Below are 23,508 nucleotides of genomic sequence, written 5' to 3' on the forward strand. Positions count from 1 at the left end.
CAGATGCACCTGTAGCAAAACTACCACCACACCTCTACCTGCTGTTTCCTTTCACAAGGAGGGCCCGCCCTCGTGGCGCATCCTTAATTCCTATTGGCCAGTTGGGTGAGCGAGCGATGCCAGTGTGGAGCACCTGGTAGTCACTCATCGCCTGGACTAAAGTGGAGCTGTGTACAGTGAACTGACAACACAGCAATGCGGACGAAGAGAGGCAGAAACGATTGGGAATAGTCCGGCTTTCTGAAACATCTCGGTGTTTCTGAGCTGTGTCTAATTGTAAAGTATAACTAAGCGGATATTTCGTCTTCGGGAGGACGTAGAAGAGGACATTAGCTGTCTGGAAAGCCAAACTGGGGCGGATATTTCCCGAGGAAAACCTGAAACCACATCCGTATTCCCAGCCCTGCGGTCGTGTGGAATACTCAACTAAAAGAATGGTTGCCTGAGTATTTTTATACACTCTTGCATATATTTTTTTGCCAGCATCGCTTCCGAATTTTTTTTACAGTGCCGCTATGGTGGACTCTCCCACTAAGAGGAAGACTTTTGTGGTCCCAGACATAAAGCCATTGGATTTGTATGACTGCAGTAAATCAAAAATATGCGCAAGTGTAGGATGGCTGTTGGCGAAGTCCTACGGGAGTTCAGGTAGGTTTTTGTTCGGGCCTGGTGGCTTAAAATCCTGTTTTACTCGGGACCTCCATTCTTTTGTTGTCTGGTAATGTGTTTACATTATATTAGTGAAACGCACATGCACATGCTTATATTGTTCGACGATTTTAGCACAAAGAGCCGCATGTGAAAAGAGGACGCTGGCACTGTATGCATTTTTTTGGGACAGTGACACATGTCATTTATTGTCTCTTTGGGTATGTATGTCAGAGAAACGGGCCTCCTCTTGTAGGCCTCCCTTATCAAGCTAACCACTCTGTCCTAATACCAGCCCTGAGGTCTGAAATGACAGGCTACACAGACATGGTACACAAGGCATTTGTGTTCTCAAATATGTTCTTTCATCTGTGATAATAGCAGCTTAAACCAGGCAGACTGAACTGTGGAACCAATAGGGGTAGATGAATTCCCTTGTTAAATAATATTCTGCATTCCTCCATGGCAGCTTTTAGATTATTAGACATTCTCCAGTCAGCAAAACTCCTGATTGACAAACCATCCAGCCGCTGTGATGCAGGAAACTTCCAACTTAAAATAAGTAGTATTTTTACATACAGCTCAGATATGTGTTTGGGTTGCTTAAGCTCTTGTCAGCTTTGACCCTGATATGTTGACGTGTGGCTTTGTTTTAGAACACCAACTAGGAAAACATTAAAACTCACACAGAGGAAATGAGACACCTAAGTAGTCATGTGTGCCTTTTCATTCTAGTTGACTTTAAATTTTACAAAAACGACTCTCTCATCAGTGAAGTGATATGCAATTGACTTTAAGGTAATTTAATCATATGTACTGAAAGGTTTAGAGAAGACTACAAATCTTTCTCATTTTGCCAATAAAGTTGTTTTATGTATGCGAGCTATTTTGTTACACAGTGCTACACTGATCCTGTGTTTAAGACTCCAGGCTGTTGCCACCTTTGTGTACTCAGTTTAGCACCTCAGCCACACCCTATGGTCAAAGTCATGCCAAGCCACGGGGATATAACAACAAAACACTGTGATCATGTTTAGTTTCTGTCTTAATCAACTCAATGGCCTTGCTGGTAGAATCATGCAAATTCAGGATGACATCAAGTCCTTTCCCAGAAATTCAGCTGGTTAGGACAGATAGCCCAGGATCATTTTAGCTTTTCAAGGGCAGTTAGCTTATTTAAAACGATAGACGACATTTTAACACATTTTAATGGCAGTCTTTAAAGACCTTTCTAAGATATGTACGAAAAGCTTTGTCATCGAATGTATAAGCTCCTCAAAAATAAATCTCTATTTAGTCATAATAATCTGCTTAAAAGGTTGAATTAAAATATTTATGTTGGCATGAAAAAAGGTATTAAGGCTCAGGGACCAGGACAAGCAAGTAGGTTAAACATAATCATTATTCATTTAAGCAAAGGAGCATTCAAGGAAATAATCAAAAGGCTAAAAATACTGAACTAGAATTTTAATTTCTCTTTTACCTTTTGGCAATGACATCTAGATCCGTTGCATGTATTCTTAGAGGACTGTGACATTGTTTCAAAAATGAACTTGGATATTTAAATAGGTAACGAAAACATGATCCACATGGAATGTCACTATGGAAAAATGATTAACAAATCATCTGAGGGTGACTCAAGCTAGTGCTCCATTAAGCTGGAATGAAACTCAAGATTTACCTGTTTAGGCTAGGAGGAAGCTTGTTTTTCAATAAGCAACACTTGCATGCCTTCAGTTTGCTTAAGCCACGTGTTTATGTCTATTTTAATGCTGTTGTATAATAAAACAGTTTTTTTGTTGTCTGGTAACATATTTAAAAAAAAAAACAATATTGCTGGTAATATCTAGGATGGGAGTATTCAACTCCAGTACTCAAGGGCCAATGTCCTGCAACTTTTAAGTGGGAATCAACTGGCTCAATTAAGCATACAGTATACAGTGGAGTTCTACATTGTCCTGCTAACATCCGGGTCATTTGACTCGGGTTTGATGAAGCAGAAACGCATCTAAAAGTTGCAGGATGCCAGCCCTCAAGGGCTAGAGTTGAATATGCCTGGTCTAGAATGTTTGCTTGTTGTTAGTGTTCGGTCAGAAAGTTTAAATTGTGTACAAGGTGATTTTCTTTAAGACCAAGCCTTTCACACTGTTGCTGAATTTTACTTTAAATTTCAGGGACTTCAGGTCAATTTACCCATTTGCCAAATCATACAGCCATTTTGTGCCTTTGTATTCTCCATTTCAAACCTATACACAAATCATTTTGTACCCATGGACTTAAGCCATTTTGTTTTAGTGTAAATGTGTATTTTATTGACGTACTCTCATGAGTTACAGACAGACGTTTGTACAAATTCTCAGATTTTATGTAAAATATCTTTCAAAGATGAGTTAATACCTGAAAATTGACTCCTTATTGTATGAACCACTGTAAGAAAGGTCATTTACCACTCTCTTATAGGGGACTTAGATTTGAAGTGCATCAAGATCTAATTTAGAGTTTGTTTCTATCATCTCTTCATATTGCATACTTGCCCTCTCCTCTAGTGTTGTCCTGTTTACTTCTGAAGCGGTCGTAACGTAATCACTTTCACCCTATAGGATGTAGCTCAGTGTACACTGGCCCTTTAATGCAATTAAGCCTCGCGTGCTGCAGTAGAGCAGTGCCTGTGTTAATGTTACAGGATACAAAGGGCTTTCAGGGCTAGCATGTTCATCGTAAGTGGATCTTTGAGGGCATGTGAAGACGAGACGCTTCATATGTTGTGTTTTCTCTCTCAATCGGATTGTGGTTCAGAGATCAGTATTTGCTTGCTTTCAACACTGTTTTAGTCACACAAAGAAAATGTTTTGTTGTATTTACTTTTTTCATCTTAATGTAAATTAAACTGGAGTTTTAACTTGCAAACCTCGCCGCTGCACATCGGTAATGATGATGATCAATGTGTGGTTTGAATTTAAATGTTCTGAAATATAGTTGATAAAAATTAACTATGGTGGTCTCTGTTGGTGGTGTTCTGAGATTGAGTGGTTACATGGAGTGTGGGCTGCTATCATTGCTCTTCTGACTAGAGCTAAGTTTTGGGACAACAGAACAGTACCTGCTTTGTTCTAAAAATAAAACCCGGTAATCATACGTGTTTGATCCTTTCAGCCACATGATGAGGAAATCTGAAACAACAAGCAGTAATACACTGAATGTCAGTGAATTATTCCCTAAATAACAGTTTTTAAAAGTTTTCAGCAGGCATTTGCCCATCAGACCTTCTTTAAATCTGTTGTTCTTAAACTGTAAGGATGCTGTTCTTTCATTCTGGGGAAACTTTCTTACTTTGAACATTTGAGTGCCAATGTTTTGCACAGAAGCCTGTTCTGCTGTGTGTTATGACCACTTTGAGAGATGTGTTAATGTTCTATGACCCCGCCGGTATACTAGCTCAATCCGTCAATGAAAAGGGACACGTTCCCTGTTATCCAACTGTCCACGTCAGTTTAGATACCAGCTAGCACAAGCAGACCTGACTGCAGCTTTGCTTGCAAATTGTCAGTTCCTCCAGACTTTTCAAAGCTTTTTACAGTTTTTCCATAAATAACTGTTTTGCATATCTGCTCAGTTACCTTTTCTGTTAGCATGAATAGGAAAAGGTCAAAGTGAGCTGCATCTGTTGTCAGGATTTACTGCATTTGATCCACAGATGGACAGTTGCTTCCTTATTTTACCTGGAGTAATCTGACAGTGGTACTGACTGAGTCAATAAACTTTGCAAACTTTTGACTTTTGCCTTCTCACTCAAGCTAATAGATAAAGCACCGACTCATGACCTGTAAAAACGAGAGGTTCTTGCACCAGCCTAGGCAAACTAATATATATATTTTTTTAAATAAAAATGGTTTTAAACAATTGTATGCATTTCAATACCAGCAAATTATGTTGTTTTGCTATGTTATAAGTTGAATTCATATCATAACCTCCCATTTGTTTCACTGTCATTAGGATTTAAATGGCAAAAATTTGACTTCATAGTGAGTTCTTTATGCATCTGCTACTTGAAATGTGCCACTGGCTTTAAATTGATATGTGACGGATTAAGTCATTGTTCATGGTAAGTCACATAGGGAAATTATTCTCAGATCAGTCTTTCTCATCTCGCTGAGTTGTGGTATTTGCATCCACTTTGCCTTCTAGGGGAGATTTTACAGCATTTTTATGTATGTATACATTAACTACTTTAGCTGCTGACAGGTATTTATAACATTAATGTGAGCACTGTTGGAGTTTTAGCTTTTGAGACTTTAATATTGGAACACATATAACGAGTGACGATCAGTTTTAGACTCAAAGGTCCAAATGTTTTCTGGGCTTTCATTGCTGATGTTTCCATTTCTAAAGGACCTTTGAACTCTGAGACACTTATTTACAGACACCATTGGGTGCATTCACACTGCAGCCTGAAGTGACCCAATTCCGATTTTTTTTGTTTGCCGGGGCCGTTCACACTGCCAGTAAATGCGATCTGTATGCGTTCTGCAGTGTGAAAGGGCAAACGACCTGAAAGTGTCCCGCATGCGCACTAGAGGGCGCAATAACGTCAGCGTTCTCAGTGTTCTGTCAACTGCCATAAAAAGAAGAAGTGCTCAGTGTTTGCGGAAGTAAACATGGAAGCTAACGGTGGAGCTTAGCTTACATATTTGAAGTTGTTGTCTGGCCGGAGCAGCATATTAACAACTTAATCTTCATATAGCCGTCATGGTTGTCATTTTCTTCTCGCTTGCGAGTATCAGGACGCAGAATAGTGAGATTTGTTGAGAATCAGTGACGTTCAGTTCGGATGAATGCGACCTGAACGTTAGGTCACATTTGAATCGGGTATGAGTCGCATTCGAAAAAGAATCCGACCTGTGCTGTTCACACTGCCATGAAAAGATCGGATACAGGTCGCATTACGTCAAAAAAATTGGAATTGGGTCACTTCAGGCTGCATTGTGAACGCACCCTATGTTTTTGTTCGAAAACTGCTTTATTTGTGGGTGTGTCGAGTACGGTTTTAACACATTACTTCTAGTGTAATGTTGGTAATCTAGATCTTAAATACTCAAAGACGTGCTTAGTTTTCTTTCTTATTAAGATTTTCAGGAGAAAGGTGTGTCATAACTCTTGGTGCATTAGGTGAAGGTTGGAACTGGGAAGTTATAGCCATTAGTTTGTTGCGTATGCTTATTCAGCAAATTCTTCTTAAGGTGTATTACTTGTAATTTTTCTTTAATGTTTTTTTTTTTCCAGTAAATCTAGTCACTTAAAACTTGCCAAGTTCTTTTGTATCTTTGTGTTTCACTTTGAACCATACATTTAAAATCCAATTATAAGTTAATATGCAACCACAGAGACAAAGAATTAATTTAATGTTCAGACTTTGTTTTTATGTTTTTGAATGTTGCTTTTCTTATTTTTTTGGGTCTGTATTGTTGCAAATACGTACATTGTAACAATACTGTGACTGAAAGATGACTCTTTATTAGCTTCCTGTGGTTGATGAGCAGATGGGAATTTTAAAAACTACACAACAAAACCTGCTGTATAGAACTCTCAGGTTATCTGTACTTTTTTTTTTTTTTAACGGACAAACTAAATTTTTTGATCTCCCCGTTGTCAGATACATTGAACGCTTCATGGTATTATATCCTAAGAGTAGATTCTTAAAGATTGCAACAGATCCTGAAAAGGTAATCAAAAATCAGGCTTCTCTGAAATCAATTTGATTTACTGCCTCTTGGTATTTTGACCTGAGTAAGTCGGGCACCTTCAATTAATATCTGAAAATTGTCAGCTAGTTTCAGAAAAGCACATGTACTCAATAAAAATGACATTGAAAAAAAGCTGCAGGGCATCTCGTAATTTGGGAGTGCCAACTTCTTGAGTTTATCGTTATGTTTGTTTTTCTACTTACTTCTGTAATTATAACTGGGTGGTATAAACAGCAGGCTTAATCTGCCCCTCTATTTGTCTGAAGGCAACTTTTGAAACCAGCTAACTGTTTTGTGTTGGTCTCTACCTGAAGTTATTGAAAATGGTAAGGGTGATAATTTTTTAACACATTTTTTGGGCTTAAAAATATATCAAGCAAATTCTTTTTCTTTACTGTTTTAGTTAATGTATGAAAATAATTTGCAGTTCTACTTAAGCACCAACTTACAATTCAATAAACAAGGACCAAGAATAACTTGTTCATATAAGGCACACATTTTTTTTCTACAAAAGTTTAAACCCATTCTACTTTCCGTATCACTTGACATCCAGGAAATGTTTTTGTTTCCATTTATGCCCTTCCTTGGGAGTTTTTCTGTCTTTTTCTACAAAAGTGTTTTGCCATCTGATATGTGAAGCTGTTTGGTTGTAGACAAATTTTCTCTGTTTACTTCATAAGTGTGACGGTCATGGCTAACCTTGAGTCTTTGGATTGAATGCAAGATCCCACTGTTATACAAATATATTTGTATTATTTTATATCTGCTTCCAGAGCCTTATTTCAAAATCTGGTTTGCACACTTCTGGCTTAATTAAATGTTCCCTCTTCCACTTGTTAAGTCGTAGTTTTGCTCAGTAAGTGTAGTAGCTCATTTCCAAACTCCTCAGGTTTGTTATTTTTGTGCTCAAGGCTCTGCTCTGCTTTGTTTACAGGTGTGGATGAACAGTGCATCACCTCTTAGACATCCGTTTAATCTTCCAGAAGGTGTTTCCTGGTTAAACAGGATTCTAGCTCAACCCTTTTTAATTTTATATTTTAAGTAGTTCCTCCATAACTTTACCTACACATATCCTTGTGACTTTAATATCTTAACACCCATTTAATTTGGGTTATTTATAATTACTCTTGAGTTATTTGTCTGTTATATAACCTGTACCTGCCCTACAAATGACCGTTACCAAACTATGGTTTTAAAATGCTAATTGATCTAATCATAATCTGTTTTTGTCCATTGATAGAAAATGTCCCTGCAGAGCTGCGTGACCCCTTCTACTGTGACCAGTATGAACAGGAGCATCTTAAACCTCCAGTCACACGCCTGCTGCAGTCCTCAGAGTTGTACTGTCGGACCTACAGCATCGTAATGGGGAGTACTGGATCGGAGGCACAGCCCAAAGACAATGTCGCCCTGCTGCAGATCCTCACCCAGAGAGGTGCAGTCGCCAAAGATCAAGGATCCACAGTGACCGAGGCAGACCTGCAATATAAACCTATCAAAATGGTAATGTCTGCCAAACTTTTTGTGGAGCATTTTTTTTTACCTGTTTTTGCAGAACAGGGTTAAATTAAGACTTTAAACTCAACTGATTTTTAGTTATGTTTAAAATATTTAAAATGGGTAATTGCACAGACATCTGCATCACCTCTTTATTCACTAAACTGCCTCCAAAATCCAGCGCTAGGCAAAAATGTAAAGAGCAGTTTTTGCTCAAATTCAGAACAGTAACGTAATGAACAGCAATACGTTGTGTGCATGATATGCTTATTATTTTTCGTGCCTTATGTTTCTCTACTGAAGCCAGTTCTGTTATTCAGAACAAAATAGAAGAGGTCAGATTCACTTTACTGTTATTGGGCCATGTTTATGCTTTGATTCTGGGGATTAAAGGACATCAAAAAGACCCTTACTCACTGAGCCCTTCCCCCAGTGCCATGCACGTCCCTAACTGATCTCAAAAGATGAGTGGTTCCAGCTGCAAGGACGAGGGCATGACTACTTTACTTTCAGGGTGTGAGAGGGAGATGGAGTCCATGTACAATAGAAGGTCCAGATCAGAACAATAGCTAGAGAGTTCTAGTGAAACTTTAGCTGCTGTGTTGAGAGAATACATTGAGCTGGCTCAGTGAGTTTAAATCAAGAGAAACAGGTTTGTCCTCTTAGCTGCTGACAAAGCCTCTCTGTATGTCTTTCACTCTTCTTGTGACATTATATTGCTCACAACTCTTTAGCCTGAAAATGAATTTACTACATATAGAGAAAATATAATTTTTGTATATTATTTGTGTTGGGTAGATGACATTTAAAACGGTTTACTGTGCAGTTTATATAAACCATACCATTTACACCGATCAAAAGCCCATAAAATTTGTGCACACACATGCTGTTTTTGAAAACGAGGCCCTCCTCTGGGATTTGTAGGGAACACTGTTGTGCAGGGACTCATGTTTGCTCCACTGCAGCCGATTGCTTGGTACCACAGCTTGTACTGTACACCTGATGGCAGCAGTCTTTTTTTGTTCTCATTTTCAGCCATTGGTTGCATTTCAGTGACATAAAAATGAAATCTTGCTGTTCACTGAATCCAGCAGAGATGGGTTAATACCATGTCAGTATGAGCTTACACACAACAAAAGACAGGAATGCACAATCAGTGGGACGACAGTGTTGTTGGTTACAGTGCTGTCCTGCTAGCTTCCATAGGCAGCACTTTGGATTTTGTTCCACTTTGCAAAGAATGCTTCTTAGGCATAAGAGTTGTTGGTGTTTGGAATGGGCTAGTTTTCTGATGATGAGCCAAATTTCAACCTTGGAGCAATATGCCCCACAATCAATTGAAGCAGTTCTTGCAGAAAACTGGTCAGTACTTCTTTTTTATTTTATTTTGATTTATGACTATTTGCTCTTTAAAGCTGGATCCTCATTCTAGTATAGATGAGCGGTAAACTGTTTTACAACTGTATAAAGCTTTTTCAACCAAAAGACGCCATGTTTTTGCTATTTACCCTTTCACGTCTTTTTCTGATTATTTACATCCGGCATATTTTCAGCATCATACTTGCACAATAACAAGCACATTGGAGCATCAAGTGCTTTCTTAATCCTCTCAAAAGCTTTTTGATAATTGCCATTTTCTTCTAATTTCATGTCTTGACACCTACTAAAGGAAAGCTAAAAGATTTGTAAATGTAAATACACAGGTATCTGTCATTCATGGTTGTCATTTAATGCATTTAGTGCATCTCTGTTTTTTCCACTTTAGACAATGGCTGTTCTCTGCGTTATCACTTAGACATAAAGCTCTTCTCTGACTGTCTCTGCCACTGCTCCAGTCGCTATTTGGTACTGTAGTGTATTATCCCCCAGTTATGGACCACTTTTGGAGTTTGTCTGCCAGTGACTGGCAGTGCAGCTTTTATGGCAAGCATAGAAAGTGGGTCATGCTGCAGTATTACAAGGATGGAGCATCAGTGTGGTTCCTTGCCAGTAAAACAGCTTTTGCAGCAGTGGCAATCTGCTGCAGGTTGGCTCTTTGTTAAAGCTTCACATTTCTCTCTAGATGGGATTCACAGCTATGCTTCTCTACTACTGCTGCGGCCAAGTAATTTGCTTTTACATTGCAGATTTCATGTGGAAAGGTCAAGGTTGTTGCATTAGCGTTGTTTACTGATTTTTGGAAAATTGGGTTATATTTAAATCCAAACACGGCAGATCAACTAAAGTCGATGTTTTGTTTCTTCTTGCATCTACATCAGGCTGGAGCTTTGGTTATCTGTAATAAAAACAGAGACATAGTTCCCCTGTTAAAGTGTACACTGTTTCTAATCAAGAAAAAATGTTATTTAGTTAAGATGGATCCTACTTTTTTATGTTTTATCTTGATTTTTCTTCATTTAATATTTTGTAAAATGTTCTTAATCAAGTAAAGATGTTTGTTGTTGTAATCAAAGTCTTCTATATTTTAGTCAATGAGGATCTATCAATATTTGGGTTATTCTGCTTGCATCTGCCCAGCCCCCCTTACTCCTCAGATTGAGGATAAAGATCTCTGAAGATTAGGCATAATCTAATATATAGACTGAAGTCGTCTTTCATGATTGGCCGACATCCTAGAGATGACCACTGACCCCCAATTTCACATGTTAAGTGGATGATTGCAGTGCTTTTTGAACAAAAAATGTACCAGAACCATTTGAGTAACTCTGAGCCATGTGAGTTATGCTTGTTAAGATTGTGAAATGAGAGGTGTGACTTGAAAACCATCAGCCTTGTTGTCTAGCTGGCTTCTCCCGCCATGCCAGCTCTGCCTTTTATGTTCACCTTTAGTGAGGGTTTGCCAGGATGGGTGGGTGCAACACAAACTGATTAGTCACACCTTGAAGCAGTTTTACAGTATCTGGTATTGACATTGATGTAATAAAGTTGATCCCAACGTAGCTAGATTTCATTTTTGTCCTGTATTGCGTTTGTTATATCAGACACACTGTCTTAGGGAGTCTTAGGGAGTAGTGCAGGTTTCTGGTTAAGCGAACATCAGTCAAGAACTTGGCTGAAACCGTTAATATAATGATAACCTTATACCATTTATTCTGCTTTGGTCTGTTGCTCTTTAGAAAATAATTGTTTTTATTAATTAATCTTTGAAATGTGCTGCATTTATTTTCGTGTACGTTTATTTTTGAGCTGATTTCCCGTGGTTAAGTGCAAGGTTCATGTACATATGGGTATTAACCTCTTTTCCAAAATCCCTGGCTGGGCCCCAGGCCTGCTTGATCCCCCTGTTTGTCTCCCCATCAAACAGGAACAAGGCAGGGACGGGGGATGGGGTTAAGTCATATTTCAGACGTAATCCCCTCAACATGACTTTGTCTAAAGATCAACATTATTCCTTTTTCTTTCCTTATTTAACAAATATCCTGTAAAAGTAGACTTTGTAATCATGTTTTAGATGTTTAATGTTAAAGTGATTTGTTGTTTATTTTTGCTCTCTGCAAATATATTGCAGAGGTGCAGGATGTTTCAGAGAACCAGGGTTAAGCCAGGAGCACAAATCAGTACTGCAGTCAGGCTTGTACTCAGATGCATTATGGGTCAGCTGGCTGGTTGTTATGGTGATCTGGCAGGCTCAGAGCTGTGTGCTGGAGTGGCTTCTCTCTCTACTCATTAGGGAACCTTGTGATTTAGCTTAGCAAACTCCCCTGGGCCTGCAGTGGCAAATCTGCAAGTGGCTGCAGCTCATTCTTCCTGTTCTGTTTAACTTTTTTTTTTTTAATATCTTAAATCACCACTGTCATTTGAAAATCACATAACCCAACAAAGGCAGAGTTGGCCACATTCGGGGACACATGTGGCTTTTGTTGTTGTTGTTGCCTTTCGTGTTGAGCTGTGGTAGAAATCTAAAGCTAAATGTAGAAATCTGTTATGATTAGAAAGTACTTTGTGTTTTATAGATTTTAATAATATTTTTATACATTACAGTATTTTTTTTTTCTAGAACATTTCCCTTTTTAGTGGAGTGCAAAATGTTTTGAGCTACGTCTCCTGAACAGGCAGATGTGGGAATCTCACAGGCAGAACATTTTTGAAACGTGCAAGACGCCACACTTGCATGTTTCATATTTGTATCTATTTAGTAGTGGGCATTGAGGGAATCTTTAATATTTGCATTTTTTTTCACTGTACTTTAAACGTTGTGGAAAAAAAATTATACGACAAATTACAACTGCTGCTGTTGTGGTCACAGCTTCTGAAGAGGACAGTAATACTCCTGACATTCATATGACGGCTTGTTTATCATTTCATTCATGCACTGTGCAGTAAGTAATATAGATTACATTTAACAGAAACTACCAAATCTATTAACAGATCATTTTGCAAAACACAAGAAGTGTTTTATCTGTTATTAACACTGGTTAATAAAATCATATGCACAATCCTCAAATCTAATAGGAAGCAAAGAGCTGGTCGTTTGCATTTACCAAAAAGGCAAGCTGTATTTCATAACCATGACAGTAACAGCTTCTTAGTTTGTCAACAGTATTTGGAGGGCAAACCAGCTAGGGCCTCAGTTGCTGCTCTGAATGACTCGTCTACAGAATAACCCAATATTATCTGACAAATGTTTCCTAGCACAGCCTGCTCTGCCAGGGGTCTGCCCAGGTCAGCACTTTACTGCTGGGTTCAGTAGGCAGACATGTATGCCAGGCTGATTGTCGGCTACACTGCTACTACTCCGTATCTGGGCAAAAGTAAAAGGGAAAGGATGTCTGGCAAGTGTATTTGTTAGTAGTTAAAGGAACTAGGCAATGATTTTCCCAGATTAAGCTCCAAAGTGTTGATCAACTGGGTAGCCTATTGACAGGAATGAGTTGATTTTGACCAGTCTTTTCTTTTGTAAGTAATTAACAAAAGCAGAACAGCTTTATATGTTTGAGGATGAGGGACAAGCTGTTAAAAGAGTAACCTTATGTGCAAATAATTGTAATCTTACTTTTTAAATGTTTTGTCCTTCTGTAAGGACTTGTAATTATATCTGGTCTAAATAAAAATTTCTTGTCTCTGGGACATTGATGGTAAACCAAAAAAAAAAATCATTATTAAACTTGAATAAACTAGAAAAAAATAGGTTTAGATATATTTGAATTGTAACACTGTAGTGCAAGCAGAGCACAACTACTAATAAGTTAACAGGTTTAAAGAATTAACTTTCTCGCTTTGACTGAGCTGATAAGGTTGGTACTACATTTAATGAGCTCTGTAATGACCTCCTGTGCATGAGGAAATACCCAACGGATATAGCTGCAAATATGAATGTTTTCATTTATATTCTGAACTCACATTCAACACATAATTTAGTCTTAAACCTAATAAGATTCACCTCTTCTTTCATGGGGTTTTTCTTTTTCTATTTGTGTTTTCTTGTTGTTGCATAGCAGCCTTTTTTTTTCATCTGGCATATCCTACATGTGTGTTTTTTACATGAGTCATATGGAAATATTTCACTGTGTAAAAGGTAACACAAAAAAAGGGAAAATAGATGAAGAGTGACGGCTCTAGGATGTGTGTGTTATCATATTACAAGTCTGCTGTCTATTTAATGATTTAATGAATGTACAAACACAGGTCCAAAGTTCACCCACATCTACTGTTTGTGTTTGCCTGCTGAAAAAAGTTTGAGACGTTTCTTTTTTCCTGGTCAACCAATGGGTTATAGTGACCTCTAGAGGATACTCCTAGTAAACAGTGACAGCCCTGCAGTGGGCAGAAATGATATCTATTGATTAAAAACAACTGTTCAAAAAATATTGTATTCACTAATTAGTTGATGATGAGTTTAATTCCTTTTCTTTGTCTTTTGGGATTTTTTTTTTGCAGAATGCCCATCTTGCAGTGATAGATGCCTTGATGGCGGTGGGAGCCATGGAGACTGTGACTGCAGTGAAGTCGTGTGGCTCTGCTGAATTACTGGATGGAGCTGCTAGTTGGGAGGATGCTCTGCTTCACTGGGTTAACGTGGTAAGGAGTAAAACAAGTCTTAAACTCAGATTTCTATTATTTTTGAACGTATTGATTTATTTTTATCCCCCTCTTGTTGGAGACATATTATGCAAATTCAGATGTACTTGTGATGTATGATTTTATTCTATGTTTTATTACAAATATCTATGGTTAGTATGGATTTTAACAGTTCTGATAATCTGTTCTTAGTTAAACCAGAAGCTGCGAGATCGTACTGAAGGAGCTCAGACTGACTCGTCTCAAGCAACAACAGAACCCCAACCTGTTGAGCCTTCTGTGAGTATTGCTGATATCCAGAACAACTCGGCACATGAACCTCTGAATCTTTTCAGGATTATTTAAAAGGGTTATATTTAAACAAGAAGAAGACATTTGATCCGTGCAATTAATTTTCTGTAAACTTTGTAAACTAAGTGACTTTTTTTCAGGTACAGTTAATCTTAAGAAGTCAGTGAGTTTTAGTATTGGCCAATAATTAGCACAATGCTACAAATATTAGTTTATGCCTTTTTGCTTTTGGATGAAACACTCACCTTTTTCACAAGAACTGTTTTTTGTAAACAGACGAAAGTTCAGGATCAGTAATATCTAGTAAAATAAAAGCAACAAGGGAGAAATACACAAAATAGGATGAAAGTGGACTTCTGCAAACTTTACAACAACCTCAGGCATGGAGCACTTGAAAAAGCAAATTTCTTTTGCACTTTCAAGAAGCTGTCCGGTTTGTCTTTTTCCTCCACTATGATCTTAATACCTGTCCCTGTGCTCCTGTTCTCCATTCTCCTCCTTTTTTTCTTTTTTTCTGTTACTCTCTCCTTTGCTCTGACAGTGTCCTACACGCTGGTATTGGAAACTTGTTCCTGTAAGTTCCCTCCTCTTTTCTGCATCCATATCCGTCCATCCTTCCAGTGTCCTCATCAAATTTCTCAAAATTCTGATCAGGTCTGTTCTTTTAATGCCCATGAGCCGGTTTGAGTTTGCATTTTTGCATCAAATCTTTGTTTGCACTGAACAGCACTTGATTAAAAGTATAACAGCAATGCAGTTTCAGGATAGGTCCAGAAGGCATTATTTATGGAGACATGAAGAGTGCATGAATCATTGTTTTAAAAAAAGCTGGACTTTGACTGCCATGTGTATGCCAGTTTCTTAGGTGCTTTTTGTTTGCACGGGTTTTACCATCGAGGAGTTTAGGCAGGTGGTTCCTGCCTTGTTTTGTATTCTGCAGTACTACCTGAAATTTTTTTTCCTCTTTCTCTTTCTTGAGGCTCTCTTGACCCCCTTTTCTCACTTCCTTTTATCTCTGAAATAGTTTTTGTCTTTGCCTCAATAACAAACTCAACCATTCTCACCTCCTTTTGCATGTCCTTAGTTGTACTTTTTATTTGTCCTCTTTCTTTGATTCAAAAGTAATTTCTGACCTGTCGCAAGCAACAGGTGGCCACAAGAGTGCACTCGTGTGTCCTTAAAGAAATGACTAACACGTCAGATTAAGTTATTAGTAGTCATATTAATTAGTTTGATTTTTTTTTTTTTTATCTGTTTTCATAGCTCCGCTACAGGAAGGATAAAATTCAGTCCAAAGTGAAACCGATCTTTCCAGAGGTGAATGAAGTTAAAGATCTCTCCAGTGGTTGTGCTGTTGCTGCTGTCATACATCACTATTGCCCTGGACTACTAAGGCTTGAAGGTACTGACATATATTTTTTAATTCTGTGCTTTAACAGAGTGGCTTTTAGCAGGATACAAATTATAGCTCAACAAGTGGATGATGGTAGCAGCTCATACAGCAAGAACAACACAACACTAAATTCCCATTGAGATTGACAAAATGTTTTTGATTTTAATTTAATTAAACTTTGTTTTATCTCTAGCAAAAAAGGCATGATCCAATTTTTTTTTGGTCAACTGTTTAATTAAATATATAAATTTGGACAAAAAACAATACCTTTAACTTTAAAAAATGTTCCTATTAACAAATAAAAACCTATAAATATTAAAATAATTTGTTAAATGTATTTGAAAAACTCAGAACAGATGAGACTGAACTTCCAATAAAGAAAAATTAATCTTGAGTGTCCTGTTTAGCGAAAAACAAAACTGAGACTTATTCTTGATACTTAATTGTAATGATGGTTATTTCACATGGAATTTAAACTTGGCATACATTTCTGGAATAAATAGACATTTCGAGGCATTTTGAAAACTATTTCTAATTATTATTTTTTTTTTTGGTACGGGTCCTCCTTGGTCTATTAACAGAGAACGCAAATCACCAACCATTTACCTGGTAAATGCCTCTTCGCACATCTGTTCACATGGGAACACTGAAGATGGCATATTGCTTGTAGTTCAGAATGTAAACGAGTGGAACGGCTCTTTAAATAACTATACTGGAATCCACAAGTAGTGTGATAACCTCAGTTCACAATTCAGTGCAATTCAGTTTATATCCAAAGCACCAGGTCACAACAAATGTTGTCTCAAGGCACTTTACAAAAAAGTCAATTCAACCCGATCAAATGTCAATTACATGCATTCCAAATTGACCTTAGTTACTTATTACTTGAGTTAATGATCCTAGTTACTTATTACTTGAGTTAATATAATGACTACAGGTCATGTCTATCAGTTTAACACTTTCACTCCTCTCTGTAAGATGTTTGTATGAAGGACTCCATGTCGGTATCGGACAGCCTGTACAACCTGCAGTTCATCCGAGAATTTTGTGACAGCTGTTTGAAGGGTTGCTGTCACTTGGCACTTGAAGATATGCTATACACACCACAGGAGCTTCAGGTAACCACTCTGTCATTATTTGACTTGTACATTAAAACTACATGATTGTTCTCTAATGTCTGACTTGATGCGTGTCATCCTGTAGCTCAATTTTCTGAGTTTCCTGTCTGAACTGCTTTACTGGTTTGAAGTACAAAGGCCAGAATTTGTTCAGCCAATCGGTGAGTGTCACAGGTTTGGGTTCTTTTGTAAATGTTGAGCATTACTCCGAAGATGAAATCCTAATGGATCTAACATGTACTCAACTGGGTTCTCCATTTTCATCAGATGAATCCACACCAGTGACGCAGAGTAACACCAGTGGTAACGGGTACAGAAATGTTTTGATGTATTTATTTATTTTAAATAAATTTAATAAATATTTATTTTGTATTTAGAGTTGTCCAACAATTAGAGAGCTAAAACTACATTTTTTTTTCTATTTTTCAGTACTTCTCCTAACATCTTCAAGAAGCCTTTTCTCCCCATTTCTTCTTCTGCATCAGGTATTAAGTCAGGCAGTTTGATTCCCCTCAGTCCTTGTTTTAGTTTCAGTTTTGTGGTGTTGTGTCCTTATTTCTACATATATATTTCATGCATATTTTGTTTGGTTATTGTGTGCATCCCTGTGATGTTTGCATGCCTTTACGTGTTTGTCTGTGTCCCATTGTACTCAGGACCTTTGACTCAGTCTACCTCAATGTCTCATATAGAAGGAGTTGGAAAGACATGGAGCAAGAAACCTCTCAGGTAGTGCCAGTACACAGAGTACATAAACGGTTACATCCACCAGTTTGTTTTTACTTGAACTTGCTTTCCTGTTTCTCTTAGTCGGCCCTTGTCAGCAGTATCCTTCAGCATCCCTTTTGGCCTTGACAGTGACGTTGATATAGTGATGGGCAACCCTGTAATAACCCGCTCTATGAGCTCAGATCAACTCAACCCAGCAGGCCAAAGCATGAATCAGCCCTACACTACTCCTGAAGACATTAGTCATTTGGTTGGTAAAGCCCCTGGACCAAACGGTCCTCAGAGAGCATCATGGGCCACACAGGCTCCCGTTATTCCAAGGCTGGCTGAGGAGAACGGACTTGAGACGAATGAAACTGGAGAGGTGCCCACCATTGAAGAGGCTCTCCAAATAATTCACAATGAAGGCAAGATGGAACCTAGATTACACCCTGATGGTGCTCCTGATGGCTTCTACCTCCACTCACCTGACGATCCTGCAAGTTCTAGATATGATGGCAACCTGACCCCCATAAGCTGCTCTGCCCCTACGCACTCAGGAATGATGTACCAGCCTAAAGAGTCCACCAGGGAGCCAGCTCGCACCAGAAACACCTCAGGATGTTCACGGGATGATGACTCAGTCTTGAGAGATGGCAGTTTAGATTCGGATGCCTTAGAAGACCTGCCAAAGGCCCAGTCGACTCCAAACACACCAGCTTCCATTGGCTATGTTAAGGATTCACCCGACAGTGGCGTGAAGATGACCAGCTTTGCAGAACGCAAAAAGAAACAGAGCATGGATTCTCCTAAAGGTAGCGACACGTCTTCCCCTCAGATGACCTCTTGGGCACAAAAGTCTGAAGAAAGCCCAAGCAAGAGCCCACAACTAAATAATGAGATGACTGAACTGGGAGCTCGGCTTGAAGAAAAAAGAAAAGCCATCGAAGCCCAGAAAAAACGTATTGAGGCCATTTTTGCAAAGCATCGTCAAAGACTGGGGAAGAGTGCTTTTCTACAGTTGAAAAAAGAACAGAATGATGTTGACTCTGAGGAGAAAGGAGAAGAAGATCTTTCACGTTTGACTTTGGAGGAACGACTTGCTCGAATGGAGGAGGAAGGGCAGGAACAAGATCAACAGCGCCTCTTCGTGGAGGATGAAATAAGTGGTAGAGGAGGACATGTGCTCAAAGAGGCCAGTCAGACACCTGGTGAAAAAACAGTAGCCCCTTTAGGGGATTATAACAACGCTGTGTCCAAGTTAACCGCAGCATTGTCCTCCCTGCAAACTGACATGCAGCGACTGAGTGAACAGCAGAATCAACTAATCAAGAAGAAACCTGCAGCGTCCACGAACAAATCTTGGGTTATTCCAGCCGACCCTAAGCCTTCCAACTCGGCTCCTCCTTCACGCGTCTCACGAGAATCCACCCGAGGTTTGAATTTAGCCTCTTCTTCTCCCTCACCATCACGCAAAATGGCAAACCCGTCTGCTCCTCCTAAATCTCCTAAAGTTCATCGACGAGCTCAGTCTGTACCCCCTAAAAGTCCAAAACACAGTCGCCAAATGGACACAAAGTTCCCAAAGGATTCAAGGGTTCTCACCCCACCCCAGAATGTGGACCGTATCCCCCATCTTCGTCGAGTAAATCATTTACAATCCCAGGTTCAGACTTCATCCTCCTTCTCTATAGGCAACTCTGAAAGCCTGGATGAGCTACGTTCATTTGGGCCCACTCCCGTCCCCACACCTTCGTTGACTCCTATACCAACTCCACCTCCTCATCCTGCAGCAGACGATGCCCTGTCAGAAGTAGGCTCCAATGATGGACAGAGTATTTTTAGCATGGACATGGAGGCAGGTCGCTCACACAGTCCCCTGGTAAAGAAGGAAGGGCTTGCTAGTGCAGGATGCAGCTCTGGTGCCCCTTCAGAATGCTCCTTCGAGAGTGAAGCCCCAGCTGGAATGTCTAATGGCAAACGGAGTAGTTTAATTGAGATCTCACTCTCTGCCTTGCGAGCAGAGAGGGGAGAGGATGACGAAGTGCCTGACACATTATCAGATTCAATGAGTGATCGAACGGAGCCCGAATCGAAGGCAGGAGTCGGTTTCTTTTTCAAGGTTGGTGCTACATCTCATTGTTTTGGTATCTGGTAAACCACGGTTTAGGTGAGTATGTTAATGGCTGTTCATGTCTACTTTTTTTGTAGGATGACGGGGATCGACCAGAGGATGAGATGGCACAGCGAAGAGCAGCTCTTCTTGAGAAGCAGCAAAGGAGAACCGAAGAGATGAAGAGACGCAAACTTGAGCAGGAGAAGGAAAAAGAATCAAAGTAAGACTTTTCTTCTTTTTTCCACTTATGCAGCTGGTCGTATTACTAAATATGAACAGCAATGGTGCATACAATAAAAACAATTTTAGCAAAGTAGGCACTCCCTAATGACTCAAGTACAGTCATATATGTTTAGATTATAGTTTTTAAATCATATTTGCATTTTTTTATATTTGTATCCCCAGTATTATATATTTTGACATTGTGCTCTCTGTCTCCCTCTGCTCTTAGCAAGCCGCAGTGGATGATCATTGAAGGCTGGGGCAAGAATGAAGAAACACCCCAGACCCCAGGCACCCCTCCGGCATCACGTACCCCACCAGCAGAAGGCACTCCCCAGCGCAGAGGAGACTTCACCAGGCAGGAGTATGAGAGACGACAGCAACTGAAGATTATGGAAGATCTGGACAAAGTACTAAGGAAGAAACCTACAACAGTCCGTGATGTGAAGAAACAGAGACCTAAGACGGTTTTCAGGGATGACTCGGTTTTGTCCAATAGTCCCGTTAAAGGTAAAGGCTTCCGACACCACCACCAAATTTCTAAGTTTTAGAAACATTTTCTCTGCTTTTGCTTGTTTTTTTTTGTTTGTTTGTTTTTTTATAACATGCTCCTGTTGTTTTCTGTGCAGGAAACAGGCTGAACAAAGGGAACTTCCACTCAATGATGAACCTGTCCTCTATGGCTAATGACTCTGGAGGGCTGACTGTCAGGAAATCTCCAAGGTAACATACACGGAGATGATGGTTTAAATTTATTCATGTAGGGGCTTTAAATGCTGGAACATTGCAATAGCCATCAGAGAAAGAGGACCTGGATAATGGATTTTTACAATGAACAAGTGGTTTCATTATTTGTTTGTTTCTCCGTCTCTAGCTACAGTTGCTGTGGTAGTCGTTATCAGTGCTATCAGGTGCAAAGGTGATGGTGACAATTAATGTCTGTAACCCACTTATAGTTTTGTTTTTGGTTTTTTTCTAGCCGATCACACTCTCCCTCTCGGTCACGGCTAATGTCACCAGGGCGAAGGAGTGCCCAGAATGGGGAAAAAGACTGGGAAAATGGATCCACCATTTCCTCCCCAGCTTCCATTCCAGAATATACAGGTAGCTGATAAATTCATGGCTAAAGTTTGTTGTAAAAATGTGAGCATTGTTTTATTAGAACAGCATATCATGTGTGAAAACTGTTTTTCAGGACCAAAGCTATACAAGGAACCGAGCTTTAAGTCCAACAAGTTCATCATCCATAATGCTATCACTCGCTGCTGCCTGGCTGGCAAGGTCAATGAACCACAAAAAAACAAGATCGTCGAGGTAAACAATGCTGCTACGTTACGGTCTCACCATGAGGCCCACGCGCTTACCTGCAAACTCTACGTGTGTGTTTTTGTTTGTCTTTTCAGGAAATGGAAAAAAGCGCAGCCAACCATTTCCTAATCCTCTTCCGAGATGCCAGCTGCCAATTCAGAGCAGTTTACACCATGAACCCTGAAACCGAGGACATGGACCGGCTGACTGGCATTGGCCCACGGAACATCAAACCTGAGATGGTGGAGTCCATTTACAAGTATAGCTCTGACCGTAAACAGTTCACCGTCATCCCGTCCAAAACCATGTCGATGAGTGTTGATGCCTTCACCATTCCTAACCACTTTTGGCAAAAGCGTCCAGGAACACCTAAAAAGTTGAACACCCCAAATTAAAGGCTCGCCTATGGTTGGGAAAGATGCTACAATTCAAGAAATATACACAGTAGACTCATTCTTCTTTTTTGGTTCACTGGCTAGTGTGGAGTGTCGGATCGTTCTGTTGGGGAGGGGGAAAAAATGGAACGACTGCTCAGGTATTTTCCCCGTTATCAGCTTGTACCCTGAGAACCGAAGTAGTGACTTGCCAAGAGAATGAGTCAATCACTCCTTAAATAAGCCACTCTAGCTAAAAGAGTTTATCTCCAGAGCTTCTGACAGGTTCTGAATGATCCATTCAGATTGTAAAATGTAATGGGACAAATTTCATTTGGATAAAAAAGAAAAAACTGTTTCCCTTTTCCTCCTCATGCTTTGCCTTACCCTGCCTTGTCCGAGTCTTGTTTTTTTGACTCGAAAAGGGAGGGGAGGGAGGAATTACACTGCCTTTGCCCGCACAACAGTATTTTGGGTACAAGCAGCTCCCACCCCTCAAAGTTTTGGTTTGGTTTCCTTTCGCTGCCTTTTCTTCTTCCAGGGCTCCGTTTCCCTCCAGTATACTGAGACACATGGCTCAGCTCTCTACTCTGATTGGAAATGAAGGCTGAAATGTATAGGCAGTTAACGCTGCTCTCATATGAATGTAGGGCACACGCTAGCCGCTCCTAGTCAGGACCAGAAAATACCATAGATTTACCAGAGGCTACTTTCACTGCAGATTGCTTTACACACTCAACTGCTTGTGCCCCATATTTTCTGCACTCCACTCCTTCAGCTGTAGACATCTGGATGTTTTTTTTATATACTTTTTGACATGTGTTTTGCTAGCAATTGATCGAGTCTTTGAGAGCTGAAAGAAGAATGAAATATCCTGTGACTTTTCTGTTGTTGTTTTTTTTTTTTTCATGGAAATAATGGTTTGAGCTTGTCTTGCAAGCTCCAGGGAGGGGACAAAGATGAAGGAGAGCTTCGTCATGTTTATCAATACTTGGATAAAGCTCTGTATGACAATGATAATCAATCTTGATTTAATATATACTGAATGCTGAATACTTTTTTTGACGATTTGTAAAAATTAAGTTGACCTTTGTGAGCTACAAATAAGCTAGCCTGCTGCTTAAGCATTAGTGAGATGTATGTTTGAGATGACGGTGAGTGAATGAGAACGAATTTGAATTGTTCAACAGCTGAAGTTCCTGATACTGTTTTAGGATAAATAAATCATGTAGGTCACTGAGCTTGTTTCCTAATGCATTATTCCCTGTTTATATGTCCAGGCATATAAACAGTAGGTTTCTTAACGAAGGATCATTCTGGACTGTAACAGCCCTCGTCTACCCCACAGTCTCTTGAGACTCCTTCATGTACAACTGGGGAATGTAAAATGCCAAAAGCTTTTTCTTTTTTTCCTCAGTGCTAGTAAAAAAAAATGACTCCAGAATTTCTTGATTAATTCAGTGCTGGCAGAAAATCTTGAAAATCAGCTCTTTCTTTGCAGTCTTGCAGCACTATTACAGTGCAGCTACCTTCTTTTAAAATCACAGAATGCCTCCATGTAATGTGCTGTTTGAAGGGGACTCCTGTGGATGATGCAATGTTGAAACCATAAATAAGAAATAAAATGTTGATTAAGTATGTGTGTGGGGGATTACGTGTAGATTTAATAGATGTTTGTATTTATCAACTTGTAAAGCTTCATATGTGGTAGTGAAGACTATATTTTGATTCTGTGCAATTCTCTCTGAAACTCCCCACATCATCCAGAGGTATATTTATTTCCATTTGAATTATTTGACAAATTTATTTTTTAGTTTGAGGTTCTCTGTCCTTTTCTCTCCATTTCTTTTTTTTTTTAAATGAAGGTTATATGTCAAATTGCCATTTCAGAAAAGATGTCATAAGTTTTTTTTCTTCTGTTTTCTTATTTGCCAGTACATTTTGTATGTTCATTTCATTAAGTGACTCCTTGACAACTGGACCAGAAAAATAAAATCCTTTTTAAATCATCCACATTGATTTTTTTTCCATTATTTAATCATTTTTATTTTTCCCCCCCTCATATGCATGTTTT

General features: G+C 39.2%; 1 protein-coding gene across 4 annotated transcripts; it reads left to right on the forward strand.

Annotated features, from left to right (window-relative positions):
• The first annotated feature begins 125 nt into the window (after positions 1-125).
• Positions 126-23,443, forward strand: camsap3 (calmodulin regulated spectrin-associated protein family, member 3). 4 transcript variants are annotated; one of them, XM_088007619.1, is made up of 17 exons: positions 126-648; positions 7,630-7,892; positions 13,764-13,904; positions 14,097-14,183; positions 15,459-15,597; positions 16,567-16,706; positions 16,792-16,867; positions 16,974-17,034; positions 17,136-17,191; positions 17,363-17,435; positions 17,517-19,536; positions 19,626-19,750; positions 19,982-20,262; positions 20,382-20,475; positions 20,732-20,856; positions 20,948-21,066; positions 21,156-23,443. In XM_088007619.1, the coding sequence occupies exons 1-17, from the start codon at positions 516-518 to the stop codon at positions 21,453-21,455; spliced, it is 4,233 nt and encodes a 1,410-aa protein (XP_087863745.1). In that variant the 5' UTR covers positions 126-515; the 3' UTR covers positions 21,456-23,443. The 4 variants fall into 4 exon arrangements, with proteins under 4 accessions (XP_087863745.1, XP_087863746.1, XP_014838864.2 ...); XM_088007620.1 differs by having other exon boundaries at positions 17,399-17,435; XM_014983378.2 differs by having other exon boundaries at positions 127-648; positions 16,974-17,016.
• Positions 23,444-23,508: the final 65 nt, after the last annotated feature.

This window comes from Poecilia mexicana, unplaced genomic scaffold (assembly GCF_051168715.1).
Source record: "Poecilia mexicana isolate PSO_F unplaced genomic scaffold, ASM5116871v1 scaffold_8, whole genome shotgun sequence".
NCBI lineage: Eukaryota > Metazoa > Chordata > Actinopteri > Cyprinodontiformes > Poeciliidae > Poecilia > Poecilia mexicana.